The following is an 18,230-nucleotide window of genomic DNA, read 5'->3' on the forward strand; positions in this document are numbered from 1 at the left end:
CCGGAGTTAGATCTAGAACTATGAAGATCTCCTACAACTCATCACTAGTATGTAGGCTTCCCATGCGCATGTATTCAAGAGTATAGATGTTGTTGTGCACACACATGTGATCCCATCTATTGGGACACTCGTCAAGGCAAAGACAAAGGCACAAGTCCGAATGGAGCTTGACTCGTAATTTGACAAGTTGATGTGCATAGCCACCAACCCAGACTTGGTGATCAGTATAGACACCATGCATCAATATGTTGCTGGTCTAACCACACTCAAGACAATGATGCACATGTTATCAGAAGAGTTGGACAGAGGAGCCCAAGTTGTGTACTTGGATGCAATGGAGGCAAGAGTTCATTTCCAGAAAGATGTCACCACAGAGTAAACAGAAACTATCATGGACTACCAAGTATGGCATCAGTTCACTACTGTCGACTACCGTGAGGATGTCGAAGAGCTGGTCTTTCCACAATTATCCTAGTCATAGTGATGTCTTGCATGGATTTCTTAAGTCTAGTTTGTCTCACATGGGTACATGTGTAGATTGTATGTAATGTCTTGTCAAGTGGAAGTTCAAGTGTTGATAGTTGGATGTAATAGTCATAGAGTAGATGAACAGTCATGAGGGTAGATGAACAGTCACAAAGGGGAATGTCAAGGGCTACCCCACCCTTTGCTATAAATAATCCCTCATAACTCATTGTAAAGGCTTTTTGTCAGCGAAGCTTCTGATATGAGTATCTTAGAGAAAGATTGGAGAGTATTGTAACAAGCCTTGGCTTCTCTGCTATGCAAAGCTAATATATCTCTTTGGAAGAGCAAGCGATAATGACTGTAACATTCCGCTGTCAGAACTAGTGGTTGGTCATGGTTGTATTGTATGACTGGAACTTACACGTCTTAATATAACAGATCCAACACGTTTCATGCATATGTCGTATTGTATTTTAGTTATCTTGTTCACTCTAAATGATATATGTATCTGTTTTCTTACACATGCATGTGTAGCTATTTTCTGTATATGTATATATGAATCTTACTGAAATGTGTTGTTGGTTTAACCATCACTTTGGATTGCTAGCTCACTTGTCTTCCAGTTTGTGATGCATCTTAGCTCGTGTGTTCCCTTCTTAACTTTGTGCTTTCATAGGTTTCCAAGGGGCATACCCACCTCACCATCCATGCATTAGAACCGCTCATGCACATTCCTTGACTTGCTGCATATGTCACACCCTTGGTACCAACAAGGACAACTTACTTTCCTCTATGCGAAACAACGATCAATGCGATACCGTACGACCCACTGTTGGGACTCCTACACCAAATAGTCTAAAGTCTAGTTGGGACTTCTTACCGAGGAGATCCCTTTACATGTTGGCGGGTCCAAAACCATCAACAGGTGGTTACAAGTATCTTATATTTGTATTCACCTTTGTTACTTGCTATCTTCCATGACCTAGGTGCTTCACTAATAGCTAGGATTGATATGGCAGTGAAAATAAAGTGATGTTATGACACATACTTAAGAATATCCTAATAAAAGATTCATTGTATACCTTTCATGGTGACTTGGACCTATGGAAAAACTATAATTCATTTGAAATATTACATGAAATATGTTTTCATTTATTCCATATCCTCCTTGAATCATATAGAATTGTTAAACTTTTAAGTTTTTCCAACATTTGAAGTCTTCCATTTCCTTATTAATCATTTAATTTTCAATTGAATGGTCCTTTTTTCAAACTATATTGAATGGTATGAGTATATTTCCAAGAACCATGATTTCTACCAAAGTGTTTCTTACTTGTAGGTGTAAATCTAATGTGCCAGTGAATGCATTCAAGTTATTAGTTGTTGCCCATTCTTGTTGCAACTTGAGTTCTTGAGGTTCAACTTCTAAATGTGCATTACGTTGAGGCCTATCTATATTTATATCAATATAAATAAGAACATCAATATATTAATGGTATCGACAATTCGAGTGATTTCCCTCATGTTCGTCTTTCCAATCATTCAAATGGGAGAACATTGCTTGGGAAATGGTAAAAAAATAATCTACTAAATGGAATGTAAAATCTTGATAGAAGCTTAGTTTTCTCAAAGATTTGATTAATTCTCTATTTTATATTAAAAATTATATTTTTTGCACTTGAAAATCACTTTTACCTATTATCAAATAACTATTGAGGTCTCCTATTTCCCTCAACCATAACTAGAAGAAAGTCATTATCCCTAGAATATGGACCTTGAATGTTATGCTCTAAAGTAAGATAATGGGATATGAGCATGAGAGGCAAAAAAATGGCATGCTAGAAACACTAAATAAGATTCACAATTGTTTCTATGAAATGCTCTTCAAATATATTTATGGACAATATTGTTTTGTCTAATACAATCCTCTGATTTCATGTGTGTGTTCAATTGATATCTAATGTGATTGACCTATCATGAAAATCCTCTACTTCAAATGTGCATATGATAGACACTTGATCTACTAAACTAAACATATAGGCCACCTAGAAAATATGATAATTCATAACTTCTAACTTTATTGCCTTTCCTAGAATTGTAAAGTGTTACATTAATTATTTGACCAGTAAATCATAATAAGCATTAAACGTTTGCTTTACTATAGTAGCACGTGTAAAAATAATTCAAACCAAATCATCATTGAAAACTGCATTTTCATTTATTAAATGCAAAGAGAAAACATGAACAACTCAAATTGTAGCATATGTTTCTATCCTAGCCCTAGTCTCCTTTGGTTCCCACCTCTAGAGATCAAGGAAAAGTTGTCGTCAATGGACAATCTTTCAAATCTTTGCAAAAACATGTAGGATTTTTCACAAGGTTCTCATGTCAAATCGAGAAATAGCCATTACTTAAGTGAAACGTTATGTTTAGAGATAGAATAGAGTGTAATATATATTACCATAGACAAACTATTTTGTGCATAGAACTTGAAATAAAAAAATATGCAACAAAAAATAAAATTAGTGAAAAATCGGCAAAAATCATAAAACCTCTTAAAATATATAGAATAATGGTATTAAGGAGCAATTGTATGGATATAATATTTCAAAACTATTATGATTTTTTACATCTTTGGTTTCATGCTTAGCACTGGTCCTTCTAGTTAGCTTTCACTTGGTTGTGACCACCTCAAAATCTTCAAGATCCCTCTCTACAAGGATATTGGGAGGAATAGGTGGCATGATTAAAGGAAAAACCCTAAAGAGATTATCATTTTCATTGCATTTATGAAAATGAAAATGGATATGTTCATTATCTATGGTTTGGATCCAGTTAGAGTCTTGACATGTGAGGCACATAGAATTTTGTAGGGATTGAGAGAAATTTATGTATACAAAAATTTGAACATAAGAAGTATAACATCCTTGCTTGGTAGTTTCATATATTTTGGAAAATAATCCAAGGGCATTACCATTCCTCTCCAAAATTTCAACATCCCAAAGCTCCAGTGACAAAGAATACATATGGATCCATACATGTGTATTTGTGAAATCCTCCTTGTAAGGGATGAATTTATTATTCCAAAATCTATTTTTTTAGTGGGCCAAATACTCAAGAACTTCCCAGTAATTACATGATCCCACATATATTGAATCTACTCACCAACTTTGATAGTTATCTCAAATTTGGGATTTTGATAACCTTTATTATGCATTTCCCTAATCCACGTTGGAATTTCCCTTACTTATGTAGTCTTTCCCTTTGTTGATGTATGTTCATCAACAATTGATTTAGGTGGATATCAATGGCCACCCACCTATTCCACTGGTTGAAAGCATAATTGCCCATCTTGGTAGTTTTTCTACAATTTTTTATGTCTTGAACTTCGAGGGCCATTTTGAGACCCTAAACAATGTTTTTTTGATGTGGAAAGGTGGCCCAGGAAATAGCGCGAGGCTCTAGTCTACACCAAGTTGGAATGTGCACTTCTAAGGTAGACTTTTCCAACAAGCTATCAAGTGCACCAAACAAATATAATATGCAAAAGGTTACGACCTTGGGAAGTTGATGCATAAATTAACCCCATCATGGCATACAACCCTTTTGGTTTTTCATCTCCTATGGTTATGTTTTTGGATGTTTAGGGTTTCCTCATTGTTGCTTTATGTTAAAAACGAGTTTTCAGCCTCATTATAATGCACTTTGTTGAAGGTGTGTAGCTGTCACATCTCTTCTTAGAGATTAGCTACCACCATTCAAGCAAGTTTGTTTCATTCCACATTAGTATAGTTTTAAAACACTCCATTTATTAATATAAGTCAACTTTTACTGTATCTTTGTATTTTTGTTATAAATTTGTATTTCATTTCATTTCCTTCTTAAATCCAAGTCAACAACGCCAAAGTTCCTAGATTTTCCTTTGCCTGTTTTATTTTACTCATCTTTATTATGGTCACTATTGGCTATAAAATTTTGGTGTCATGTAGACTAATATCTAATAACAACATTTTGGCAGGAAGGAGCTATGCTCCCCATTCCAATGAATTCCATCTTTGAAACTTGTTGCAAACACTAATCACATACAGATTGCAAACCCTCTATTTTTTAAATGCCACGAGGAATTATACATCTCCCTCAATAGAAAACATATTTTTAGTATAATAATAATAATCCAATTTTAAGGCCACAGATGCCAAATTGGTCTATGAGACCCCCTTGCTTGTGGGATAAGGGACCCACCTCCATTCAACAATTTGATTGATAAAAACTACAATGGAATACATACTCTAAACCCCTTTGGATTTGAACAAAAATTGATATAAAATTATTCTACTTAAGTTAAAAATCAAAATTTTTTATTTACCATAAACATTGAAACATTTTTTTAAAATATCATGCATTAACTCCATGTTCATGATCTAGACACTCCAACTCATGATTAAAATTATATATATATATATATATAAATATATAATTATATATATGCTATATATATATATATATATACTATATATATATATAACACACATGCCATTAACTATCAAACCTATTCAAGTTTACATTACATTTAATAAAATATTTAAAAAAATTATTGTTTTAATATAGGACATTAACAAAAAAATTCCATATCCACCTTAACTAAAACATTAAATATTAATTATATGATATTTAATATTTAAATATCAACTATATAATATTTTCATATTTTAATTAATATAAATATTGAAATATTTTATTATTTAAATACTGATTATATAATATTTTTATATTTTAATTAATATAAATATTGAAATATTTTATTGATATGTTATATTAAAATATTTCTTTTTATTAAATAAAATATGTAAATTTAAGTGGACATGATTAAAAACATGAGTTTCTTCCTTGAACATCATAGATTCAAAACCTTTCACCCAATTTAATTTTTAATTGAAAAAATGGTTCATCTCCATTAAAATTTAAATAAATATATAATATTTTAAATATAATTAATATTAAATTTATATATATTTAATAAAATATTAAACGTCAAACTCAACTCTATATCATATACGAAAAGGATTAGATCTGTGTTTCATATGAAATCATAGGAAGTGATGTTTCACACAATGAAGCATCTTATCTCGCACGATGATGACGTGGTTCGGTGCTGTTATACTTATTTTGTTAACTTAATCGATATACAGGTTGAGTAACTCCATGGCTGCCTATTCTTGCATTCACCACCAACGGAACCACACGAAATTCTACACATGAGCAATCAATATTGCTTCGCCTCTGCCAACTAAAAGATAATAAAAGGTTGTATTAATGATATTTAATTCAAATGACAATAATGTAAGTGGTGGTGTTGGTCGACTAAATCTAATATTAATATAGTTAATATAGCTTTGGGTTAAAAGATTAAGAAAGTTGGTAACGTGATAAATATTTTGAAATTTAGATTTAAGCTCAGTATAACATCAACAATTTAAAAGAAAGCGTTTTTCATATTCAACCACCATGTTAAAGTTAGAAGGCTCTTTCATCTAATAGCATTTTTGGAATGTAGCTCATGAGAAATTGTTCTTATTTTAGTCATGCATATTTTCTTCTTTACACTAGTCAAAATCATAGAGATACTTTTGGTTTCAAGAGTTGATCACCTCCTTGTAATATCTTAGTTTCCTTTTCTCTATAACTCTTTAGCACCCCACAATTTCTCCTTAAATTACGATGTAATAATATTTTAAATATTATTATTATTATGAAAAATGATCCCCTCCTTTATTCTTTCAATGGTCTAATTAAGATTAGACATCCTTATCCCATCACTGGTTGAGTTGAAAGTGATTTTTAACTAGTATGTAAAAAGAAAAACCTAAATTATAATTTCAAGTTCTTGAATATGTAAAAAAAAAAAAATGCTCCGTAAATTTTCCAAAACTTTATATATATTTTTATATTTAGAAATATAATCTAAATAATAAAATATTATAATTTCACTAAAAATATAAAATCTTATATTTCAAAGTTAAATTTAATAAAAAATGATAATAATTTCAAATTTGTAGTAGATAAAAAAATAATAATAGTAATATTATTATTAAGAGTTAAAGAAGTACATTCATTAGAAAGAAAACTAATAGATAGGATGTTCCAAAAAAATCCAAATCATTAATCAAAATCGAAAATGAAGAGTCTAGTTCTAGCCTATGTAAAGGGGTAAAGTACTTAGGAAATTAATAATTTAAATACTTCATAGAATACTAATAATTTAAATACTTCATAGAATACGAAAGGAAAGATAATGTTAGAAAATATACAAATAGTGACGACTTACTGAATAGCTATGAAAGTGCTTGCAAAATTAAAAAGATATAAAAATGTTGGTAAAATAAAAAAGAATATGTGATTAGTTTTATTGAAATGAAAATAGATGACAGTGTTTGTGAAATTGAAATTAGAAAAGGAATATGTTATTAGTTTCAATTTAATGAAAAAAAATGATCATGTTTGTGAAATTAAAAAAATATATGTTTTTGGTTTTAGTTTTGGTCATTAGGAGACTGGTTTATTTTTTCTTTCACTTGAATTAAACTTTAATAAAGACATATGTTCCTTCTAATCTCTAAGTCTTTAATAATCCATGAACTTCTTATTGCATGATTAATATGTAGGTTTTTGATAATAATTTAGAGATTATAAATTTTAGAAAATAATTTCAAGACTATAATAATAATTAATATATATCGTTTGCTGCTCACTAAGTGATTACATTTTTCCATCTAATCCTATATAATTTTATCTTATTCGTTTAGGCTTACAATCGTCTAATAACTACAACGACCACAAATAATTAATGGAGATTTCAACTTGTTTATTTTGTTCCATAAGGGTTTTGGGTTATGGAATTCCATTTATTGGCCTGTGTAACACTAATATTGTTTACAGAATTTATATTATTATTGAGATATTTATACTATCTATTAAATATTAAAATTTTAGTTTATTTTATATATTGAATGGTCAGTTTTTTTTTTAATTAATACATTTATTAATATAGAATTTAGAATATTTATACTATCTATTAAATATTAAAATAAATTTATATATAATGTCAAATTTCATTTAAAATATGATTTATAAAATTAATAAATTTAAATAATGTAAATAATATTTTTTAATGTTAAATTTATTTATATATTTAAAAACTCATTTTAAATAACTAAAAATTACAATATTATAAAAAATATAGTACAAATGTAAATCAAATAAATTAAAAACTTAAAATATTTAAGCCAAATCGTAATTAAATCTAAGAAACCTTTCAATAAATATATTAAACATTATTACATAATTCTTATATTTTTTAATTATTAAATAAAATTAAATATATATTAATAATTTTACTAAATATTAAAATTAAGTTACCTTTAAAAGAGTATCGACATTACTTATACTTCTTATTTTGCTGTTTTATTTTTTAGTTAATATAAGGAAAAAATTTATATTTTAAATGAAATGATTTTTTTTTCTAATTTAAATTTTAATGATATTTAATTTAAATGAAAATAATGTAAGTGTTATTGTTGATCGACTAATATCTAATATCAACATAGTTTTGTTGAGTTAAAAGATTAATAAACTCAGTGTAAGATCAACAACCTAAAAGAAAGTGTTTTTCATATTCAACTAGAAAAGTGATGGATTCTTTCATCTAATAGCATTTTTGGAATGTAGCTCATGAGAATTTGTTCTTATTTTAGCCATGCATATTTTCTTCTTTACACTAGTCAAAAGCATAGAGATACTTTTGATTTTGAAGACTTGAGTTGATCACCTCTTTATAATGTCTTAGCTTCATTTTCTCTAACTCTTTAGCACCCCACAATTTCTCCATAAATTTTGATGTAATAACATTTTAAATATTATTATTATGATGAAAAATGATCTCGTCTTTTATCTTCTTAATGGTCTAGTTAAGATTGGACATCCTTATGTTATCGGTAGTTGAGTTGAAAATAATTTTTAACTACTATGTAAAAAAACTAAATTGTAATTTCAAATTCTAATGTGTAAAAAAATGCCCTATAAATTTTCCAAAATTTTATATACATTTCTAACTTCTATAAGAAGAAGAATCTAGATAAAAATAGTCCTACAATGGTTTAGAGAATGATATTTCTAGCCTAAGGAATGAAGGTAATATGCTTTTAATAGGTGACTTTAATGCTCGAACTTCAAGCAATCAAGCTATTATTCTAAGCAACCATCCCAAACCCTAATCCTCTTTGGTTAGACGAAGACCCTACTCTGGCTAGTAGGTACAAAAGGATCTCTGAAGACCTCAGGGAGAATTTGTTTGGGTCGGAGCTAGTCAAGCTCTGTAGTGCTCAAGATCTCATAATTTGCAATGGTCTAAAGAAGTGGCCCAATTCTAGCCAGATGACGTGCATCCATGGGCTTGGTAGCAACGTGGTAGACTATGTTATTTTTAACCTCCTTTTATACAAAGAGATAATAAATTTTGACATCTTAAACGACCACGAGCCTACCTGACTCTGATCATAGGCCTTTACTTATAACTCTCAATTTTGTCATGCATAGAGATCCCATAGAAAATAATCCTTATAGCCAAAAGAACCTAATATTTGATAGAAATAAAAACAATCTCTTCCTAAATGAATTAAAAACTAAGTTGCTTCCTTTATCTAGTATAGACAACATAGAAGACCTCTATCATAATTTTACTACAACCCTCTCATATTCTATTAACAAGTTCTCAATTGAAGTTTCAAATAATAAAAGAAATAACAAAACCAACCCATGGTATGACAAAGAATGTAAAAGTGCGAGGAGAGCAATTAAGGAAGTTGTTGATGAATCTCTTAAAATGGTAAAGATAAAAATATACAAAGCCCTAATTAAAAGGAAAAAGAGGCAGTAGATTCGTAAAAGACAAGAGAATATCTTACACCTCTCTAAGGTAGCTCCTAAGAAATTTTGGAGGCAGATTCTGACTAGGAAAACTAAAGATAATAATAAAATTGCTTTACACGATTGGAATTCCTATCTTAAAAAGATTTATGAATCTCCAAATGTCATGGATAACTTTGAAACCCTACTCACAACAAAAGAAGTTTTCTCATTAGAAGACATTGATTTTGGGGTTAAACGCCTGGCAAATGGGAAAGCTAAGGACATCGAAGGTTACCAGGCAGAAATCTTAAAAATTGGAGGTCATGTCCTCATCCCCCACATCCACAAGCTTTTCAATCAAGTAGTCAAGCAAGGGTTCCCTAAACCTTGGACTGAGAGCCTCATTATCCATATTTTTAAAAGTGGGGATACAAATAACCCTTCTAATTATCAGACCATTATGATCAGCCCTCTCTTAGCCAAGCTATATGGTATTATTTTGGAAAAGAAGTTGAGCATATGGCTTGAAAGTGAAGGTAAGCGGGCTAAAGGCCAAGCGGGTTTTAGAAGGCATCACTCAACAACAGACCACCTCGTTACACTTAGGATCATTGTGGAGGAATGTCGTAATGATAAATCCAATCTCTTTTATTGCTTTGTGGACTTTAGAAAGGCTTTCGATACAGTTCCTAGAAACAAGCTTTGGAATATATTAGAAGAGCTAAAGGTTCCTTTCGAGTTGAGAGCTGCCGCTATAAGATTATACGAGAATGTAATTGCCAAGCTAAAAAGCAATGAGGGGTGGTCGAAAGATATTAAATGTAATATTGGAGTTAAACAAGGTTTCCCCCTCTCCCCTACCCTATTTGGCATTTACATCGACAAGCTTGAAGGTTATTTAGAGGAAGCAAGTTGTGTTGGCACGATCTTAGTTGGGATAGTCATCATCATTCTTCTCTATGTTGACGATATTGTTCTTCTCGCAAGGTGCCCATCTGATCTTGATAAGCAACTTAGGCTTCTTAAGATTAGAACGAACTCTCATGAGCTCCATAGTGAAACTGGTCGTTGGGCAGTTCCTAAAACACCATGGATGGAAAGGATCTGCCATCTATGTGAGAATAGGAACATCGAGGATGAAAACCACTTCCTCTTAGAGTGCCCCGCGTACAACCACATTAGATCTCAATTTCATTATCTTTGTCGCAACACTGACCTTCCTAGCCTTTTACAATGTCAAAATTATAGTGAGCTCAAGAGGCTTCTCTCCAAGCTTTATGAGCATAGAAATAAAATTTTAAATCAAACTAAATAATTTGTTTCTTTAGATCCGATAGACTAAATAATTTGTTTATTTAGATCTGATAGACCAAAATTTGGTGACAATAACTATCATCATCATTATCATCATCATTTAAAAATACAATTTAAATAATAAAACAATATAATTTCACTAAAAATATTAAATCTTATATTTTCAATCTTGATACTCACCTTTTCCATAGCGGTACGTTTTTCGTTTTTCACCTCCCGACAAGTTGCAGATGCTTTAATTTATTTTTTTTTCCGATTTTCACCTCCCGACAAGTTGCAGCTGCTTTAATTTTTTTTTCCGATTTTCACCTCCCGACTAGTTGCAGATGCTTTAACCTCCCGACAAGTTGCAGATGCTTTCATTTTTTTCAGTATTCGTAAATTTCCAATCGAGACACGTTTTTGTTTTCTACACTTTAAAAGTAGGGTGCTTATTTTACTTATATACTATTCATAATAATAATTTTTTTTATGATTTTTCCATCCAACCTTTCGTTAAAAACACATTTTTTTATTTTTACCTTAACATTCATTTTTTTCAGAGAGAAATCCTTATATATGGCCGAAGCCCTCAGATTACAATATAGCCGAAGCCAGTCAGAATACAGCCGAAGCCAGATTACAATATGGCCTAAACCAGTCAGAGTATGGCCGAAGCCAGTCAGAATACGGCCGAAGCCAGATTACAATATGGCCGAAGCCAGTCAAAATATTATTATTTTTTTACTTTTTAATCGAGATACACGTTTTTATTTTGTTATTTCTTTTTTTTTTCGGGAAAAATTAATTTTTTTGGTATTTTAAAATTCTAGGAGTTTTAGATTATATTGATAATGTTAAATTTATTTTTATTATTAAAAATATAATTCAAATATGGTCTCTATAATATTTTTTGTTTTTTTTTTTCCAATTTGGACCACTTTCGTCTATCTTAACCATTCCTCCACTTCCATACTCCCTTTTCCACCACCAAAATTTTATGACTTTTTAATCCACTTGGGTTATAAATACCTGTCCACGGAGACACGTTTTTTTTTTCTTAATTTTCCTGCTTTTATTTATTTATTGATTTATTTTCTATTCACAGTTTTGTATATGCAAATGTGTAAGATTGCAAAATAAAACCTCCGGATGTAAACGGATCAAAAGTAGTTGCCACGTATGTTGGAATGTTAATTCCAACTGCAGCAGAGTGTGCGGACGTGGACCGTGACAGCGATGGCAAGGCAGTGATCAGCCAAATCCGCCATCAACTCAGCAAGCACGCAGCCGTACCAGTCACCCAAAACCACCGCAGCAAAACCGTCTTATTTCTCGGACCGCCTTCCAGCGAAAAGCTGTTTCCGTATATGCGACTCCGATAAACTATGGTGGCGCCACGTGTTTCTGACCTGACATCAGCCAACGTAAGTTTCTCGGGTGGTATTGTTCAGTCATATGATGCCTTCCGATATTCTTGTGAGCCGTCCGATCTGCCTGATCATCCTCAGCCGTCGATCTCTGAAGGTGCACGGGCCTGCAGCGAATTAATTTTGCGTGGAGTGTTTGTCTTATTGGTTGACCGCCGTAAGTGATGAAGTTATGGAATTTAATGTTTTACGTAGTTTTTTGGTGGCGGCCTTTAATATTGTGATGGGCATACGTCCCATACATTTAACATAGTTATGGGCACGTTTTGATATAAGTTTTTTTTATATGTTTTATATATATTATGTAAGCCCGCGCCCTCACGTATAAGAGTTGTAAAAAAAAGTCAATGTGTTGTAGTGGTTGCTCGTGGTGTATTTTTTTGGTATTGTAGTGTGTGAAAAGAGGATAGGGGGCAGAGTAAAAATGGGGGCAATACGCAGACCATTTTGATAACACGCACACATGAATAAAAGGAGGAACGCAGAAGGGGAATCCAGAATTTGAAGTGTTGCACAGCAGTGCATAAAAATTAGTTCCTCATTGTAATGAAATGTGAGCAGTGTGAGAGTGAAAAGTAGTGGAGCGCATGTATTTTCTTTGTGTTGACCTTTGGTGTTTGTTTTTGCAAGAGGAAATGCACAACAGTGCATAGATTATATGTGTTGACCATTTTGTAATGCGCAGTAAGTTTTTGGGGCATATAATGTTTTGTTTATTTTGAGCAGCATATGTAAAATGTTTTTACAGAAGCATGTGTAAAATATTTTTACAGCAGTATGTGTAAAAATAGTTTTACACCAGTAAGTAATGTGTTTTCACAGTCAGTGAATGTAAATGAGAATTTTACCCAGCACAGTAAATTCTCATGTGAAGACAGAGTAAATGTTTTGAATGTAATTATTTTTGGTAAATCCCTCTCAGCAAAGAGGATGAATATGTTGCTTTAGGCATTTTGGTTTTAATGAATACAAGTCATTCTGTGGTGTTAAGTTTGTTTGGTTTTGGTATTTTCCCATTGCAAAAAAAATACCCAACAACGTATAAGGTGAAATGACAAGTGATGTGGAAATATAGCATTTTTTAATGCTGGACGCAGCTATAAGAAACCCGCATCGGTTTGTATTTGGTATCACCAATTGCATTTCCGGTGCCTAGTCCAGAAAAAGAATGACGACGGAGTTGGGATTCCTGCAGCGGTCAGTTTCAGAGAGTGGAGAGGTTTACGCTAAATTCGCCACTGCTCTCCTTTTTGTTGTATTGGCAGCGGTATGGAGCTTCTTCTCCAGCGGAAGAAAGGGGAGGCTACCTCCGGGGCCTTTCCCGTTGCCCATTATCGGCAACCTTCACATGCTGGGAAAGCTTCCCCACCGAGCGCTGGCTGCTCTCTCTATGAAATACGGACCTCTCATGTCTCTCTGTTTCGGCTCCGCCCTCATCTTAGTCGTCTCGTCTCCAGAAATGGCCAGGGAGGTTCTAAAGACCCACGATGAGCTTTTCGCATACAAATGTTCGTCGGCCACTTCTAAACATTTGTCTTTTAATTTTACGGACATCATCTTTTCTCCGTATAAGGTTTACTGGACACAAATGCGTAAGCTCTGCGCTATGGAGATGCTCAACTCCAGGCGCTTAGATTACTCCCGTTTTATTAGAGAAGATGAAGTCTCCGCTATGATTCGCTCTATTGTTAATTCAGATGCCCACAAGGACTCTCGTCCTGTCAACATCAAGCAACTTGCGTCGTCCCTTGTGACAGCTATAGTCTTGAGGATGACCTTCGGTAAAAAGTATTCGGACCGGGATTCAGGAGCATTCAGTTCAATGATCAAAGAAATTTTACTGTTACTCGGCTCCTTTAATATTGGAGAATACATACCTTACTTGAACTGGATGGATTTGCAAGGTCTCAACCGTCGGTTGAAGAAGCTACGTACAACACAAGACCAGTTGCTAGAGAAAGTAATAGAGGAACATGCTACCCAGAATCGGAGCAACATGACGCATGATCTTGTGGATGCCTTACTTGCAGCCTCTGCGGATAAAGATAGAGAGCTCCAAATTTCACGAGATGGTGTAAAAGGAATCCTCTTTGTAAGTTAAAATTAACCCAAATTGATGAATATTATATCAGATTAGATTCAGGAATCCTCTTTGTAAGTTAAAAATAACCCAAATTTAATTGTGTGATGTTGATGTTGATGTTGATGTTGGCAGGATATATTGCTTGGCGGCTTGGAGACGGCGCCTACAATGATAGAATGGGCAATGGCGGAAGCGCTGAGAAATCCTCCAGTGATGAAAAAGCTTCAGGACGAGCTGGAACGCGTTGTAGGATTGGGTCGCATGGTATGCGAATCTGATCTTCCTCAGCTCGTTTATTTACAAGCTATGGTGAAAGAAACGCTTCGACTCCACCCAGGCGGGCCTTTCTTGTACCGCCGCTTACATGCTGAGTCTTGCAATATATTGGGCTATGAAATCCCCCAGAATACCTGCGTTCTCGTCAATCTTTGGGCGATTGGGAGGGACCCAAAGTCATGGGAGGACGCCGAAACTTTCAAGCCAGAAAGATTCATGGAAAGAGTTGGCTCGGTGGTAGATGCAAATGGACATCAAAACCTCGGGTGGCTTGCCTTCGGAATAGGCAGGAGAAGATGCCCGGGAGAGCAGTTGGGTATGCTTGCTCTAGAGCTTGGGGTGGCGCAACTCCTTCACTGCTTCAACTGGAGGCTTCCCTTTGATGACATGAACGGGAAAAATCAAGAAATGGAGATGACTGAAAAGCATAATGGATTCACATTGCCCAGGGCTGATGAACTCTGTGCTATTCCAACCCCACGCCTTGAATGCGTTGCGCACCTGAAGTAGGACTTCGATTCTAGTGGAATCTGTGGACAGATAACTCTTTTGGTGCAGAAACCGTTCGCCAGTAGTGGCTTCACCCCTTCCCTCGTCGTTTTAAGGTGTTTGTTTAGTTTTAAGTTGTTTGTTTAGGGTTCAGAAATGTCATAGCTTTTTTAAAGGTGTTTGTTTAGGGTTGAGAATCACGTTATGAGTCATGTATCCATGGTGATGACTATAGAATGCATAGGATATAAATATGTACGTGTACGTGCTCTCATAAGTCTCTCAATAAAGTGGAAGGGATGGTATTTGTTTTACTATTACGATAAGGTTATTCGGATATGTAATATATCTGAACAATAGAATAGTTTATTAATTTTGTTAATTAAAAGTTTGATTGATAATAACTAGCATAAACTCAATTTCTTGTAAACTTTATTTAAAACCATATTAATTTAAATTTATTCTAAAGGTATATATATATATATATATATATATATATATATATATATATATATATATATATATATAGATATATATAGATATAAAAGAATATTTAATACTAAATATTATAAAAAGATACTAATATTTTTTTCTCTATATTAATAATGTTAATTAGTATTTGTACCAGATGTTGTAAAGAAAGGTTGTAAGGCATAAATTGAAGAACAATTGATATAGGAATGAGCAAATCTAAATAAGATGCAACGATGTAGCAGAAATGAAATTCTAAAGCTATATAAATTGAAGTTGATTTAGGGCACCTAAGACTATATTTTTTATTAATTATTGAATTAATGTTGCTTCATTTAGCCATTTGATAGAAGCTTCATGTGATTTTGAAAGCTCCACAGTTGGCAAAGCAAATTGGCCAATTGGACTTCCTACTTCTATTAAACTTTTCAGCTAGAATACCTGCTTGAATATCCACGCTTTGCACTTAATGATTAATGGCTCACATGACTAATGGTACCATGTGAATCTAATATTTTTATGCACTTACAATTAAGGAAGAAAACAAGATCCAAAGAATGTATACCACAAGGACCAATAAACAATCTATTTGATAATCCTTGCTAGGCTAAAAAAAAATAACATTACTACTCCTTAAATTCTTCACAATCAATACAAATGTTGTACAACACAAGGTTCATGTCGCTGCCAATCAAGAAATAGTTCTGATCGAGAATTCCACCATATTCCTTCAATCTAATATAGTGATTAATGGACCAAACATAGGTGTACCAGCTACAACGACTTATATCATTTTACTGGTGTTGTCATGTCAAAATCAATGTGATACAATTAAGCCACCTTTAAGAAGAATCACATTGCAATTTCTATACAAGGTTGTTTGTCCTATTATTACCCATTCTGACTAAAATAACTTTAATGCTCACTATTAACACCTGGACCACAATTTGTAAGTATGATGTAGTTTTATAGAACAAATATTTTGCAGTAACCTCAAGAAAGGATGCAAATTGGATTGTTTGTCTTAGATAAGCTTAAAATGTGCATACTTAATTCACTCATAGCAAGGGATAGTATACAGAATTCACTCATACCAAGGGATAGTTGAAGATGCAAATTGGATTGTTTGTCTTAGATAAGCTTAAAATGTGCATACTTAATTCACTCATAGCAAGGGATAGTATACAGAATTCACTCATACCAAGGGATAGTTGAAAGCTTAGACATTTCCAACTCACAGAAGCTACCCCAGATTTGTAGTTTAGATATTTGTATTCCTAATATATAAAACCACGTCCAGTATTTTAGAAATGCTCCTCTTCCATTGTCAAAAATCAATGGTTTTGTGGCAGAATCTATGATGTTTTTTTCCCTGAGAAAAATTATTATTTATAAAAATTCTTCAATTGAATCATTATTACTGTAATAGTGGCAATTGGAATGATATTAACTCCCATCCATGTGTTGTCTATGTTAAAGGATTAAAGTTACTTTACAATGAGAGATAAATAAAGATATTCATTTTTAATAGAAAATAATTATTTTTAATTTGCCTATCACATTTTAGCCAATTATATTGATAAATTAACAAAATAATGCACACTCAAATAATTGACTAATAAATTTAAATAGAGAAGAAACATGATTTGTAGAATGTAGAAACAAATGGCAACTTGTAGACAATTGCTACCATTTAAAAACTAGCAATTCTCATAATCAAATTTAAAACTCAAAGAAAGAAAAATGGAATTAAAAGCAAAGAAAAGAATTCTTATAACAGATGTGCTTCATGCCAACTTCATCTTGAAGTTGAAGCTTGTAGGCACACATACATGAAAATAACAAAAACTCATCTATAGTTCAATTATATTCCCTGGATTTTGAGCTACATAAAAGCTACCCAACTGAAGCATTTATACAAGGCTCAATAGAGGTGCACCTGCTGCAACGACTTATATAATTGTATTGATGTTGTCATTTCCAAATCAATGTGATACAATTAAGCTAGCTTTAAGCAGAATCTCATTGCAATTTCTATATAAGGTTGTATGTCCTATCATTACTCATTCTGACTAAAATAACTTTAGTGCTCACTATTAACACCTCAACCACAATCTATAAGTATGTTGTAGTTTTGTAGAACAAATCTTCCACAGTAAGCTCAAGAAAGGATGCATATTGGTGATGGACTGTTTGTCTTGGATAAGCTTAAATTGTGCATATAAAATTCACTCATACCAAGGGAAAGTATACATTATTCGCTCATACCAAGGGATAGTTGAAAGCTTAGACGTTGCCAACTCACAAACATTGTCTCAAATTTCTAAGTGTAGATCTTTGTATTCCTAATATCTAAAACCACGTCGAGTAGTTTAGAAATGACTCCTCTTCCATCAAAATCAGTGGTTTTATGGCAGAATATATGAGATTTTTTCCATAAGAAAAAATAATAGTTATAAAAATTCTTCAATTGAATCATTACTACTGATGTAGTGGCAATTAGAATGATATTAACTCCCATCCACTTGTTGTCTATGTTAAAGGATTAAATTACATTTACAATGAGAGATAGATAAGATCCATGACTTTGAAATAGTATTCATTTTCCATGAAAAGGTACCATTAGAAGTATAATACCTTGAAAGGCTATCAAATAATGAACAAAATTTAAAAGTGAAATTGAAATTGCCAAAAAAATTGATGCAAAAACTTCAAATGAAATAATAATCCAGAGGGAAATTGTAGATTGTTTCACCCATAACAAACTAAACTACAAAATTTAGGAAGCTAACCAATTACTCTTTCCTATGGGTTAA

At 32.6% G+C, this 18,230-nt stretch overlaps 1 protein-coding gene across 1 annotated transcript; it reads left to right on the forward strand.

The window, feature by feature from the left end:
- The first annotated feature begins 13,235 nt into the window (after positions 1-13,235).
- Positions 13,236-15,257, forward strand: LOC149232259 (cytochrome P450 71AU50-like). Its single transcript, XM_089376451.1, has 2 exons — positions 13,236-14,187; positions 14,311-15,257. Exons 1-2 carry the CDS (start codon positions 13,264-13,266, stop codon positions 14,962-14,964), a joined length of 1,578 nt encoding a protein of 525 aa, XP_089232577.1. The 5' UTR covers positions 13,236-13,263; the 3' UTR covers positions 14,965-15,257.
- The last annotated feature ends 2,973 nt before the right edge of the window (positions 15,258-18,230 follow it).

This window comes from Pinus tabuliformis, chromosome J (genome assembly GCF_031772625.1).
Source record: "Pinus tabuliformis cultivar Carrire ecotype Pingquan chromosome J, CPIR1, whole genome shotgun sequence".
Lineage (NCBI taxonomy): Eukaryota > Viridiplantae > Streptophyta > Pinopsida > Pinales > Pinaceae > Pinus > Pinus tabuliformis.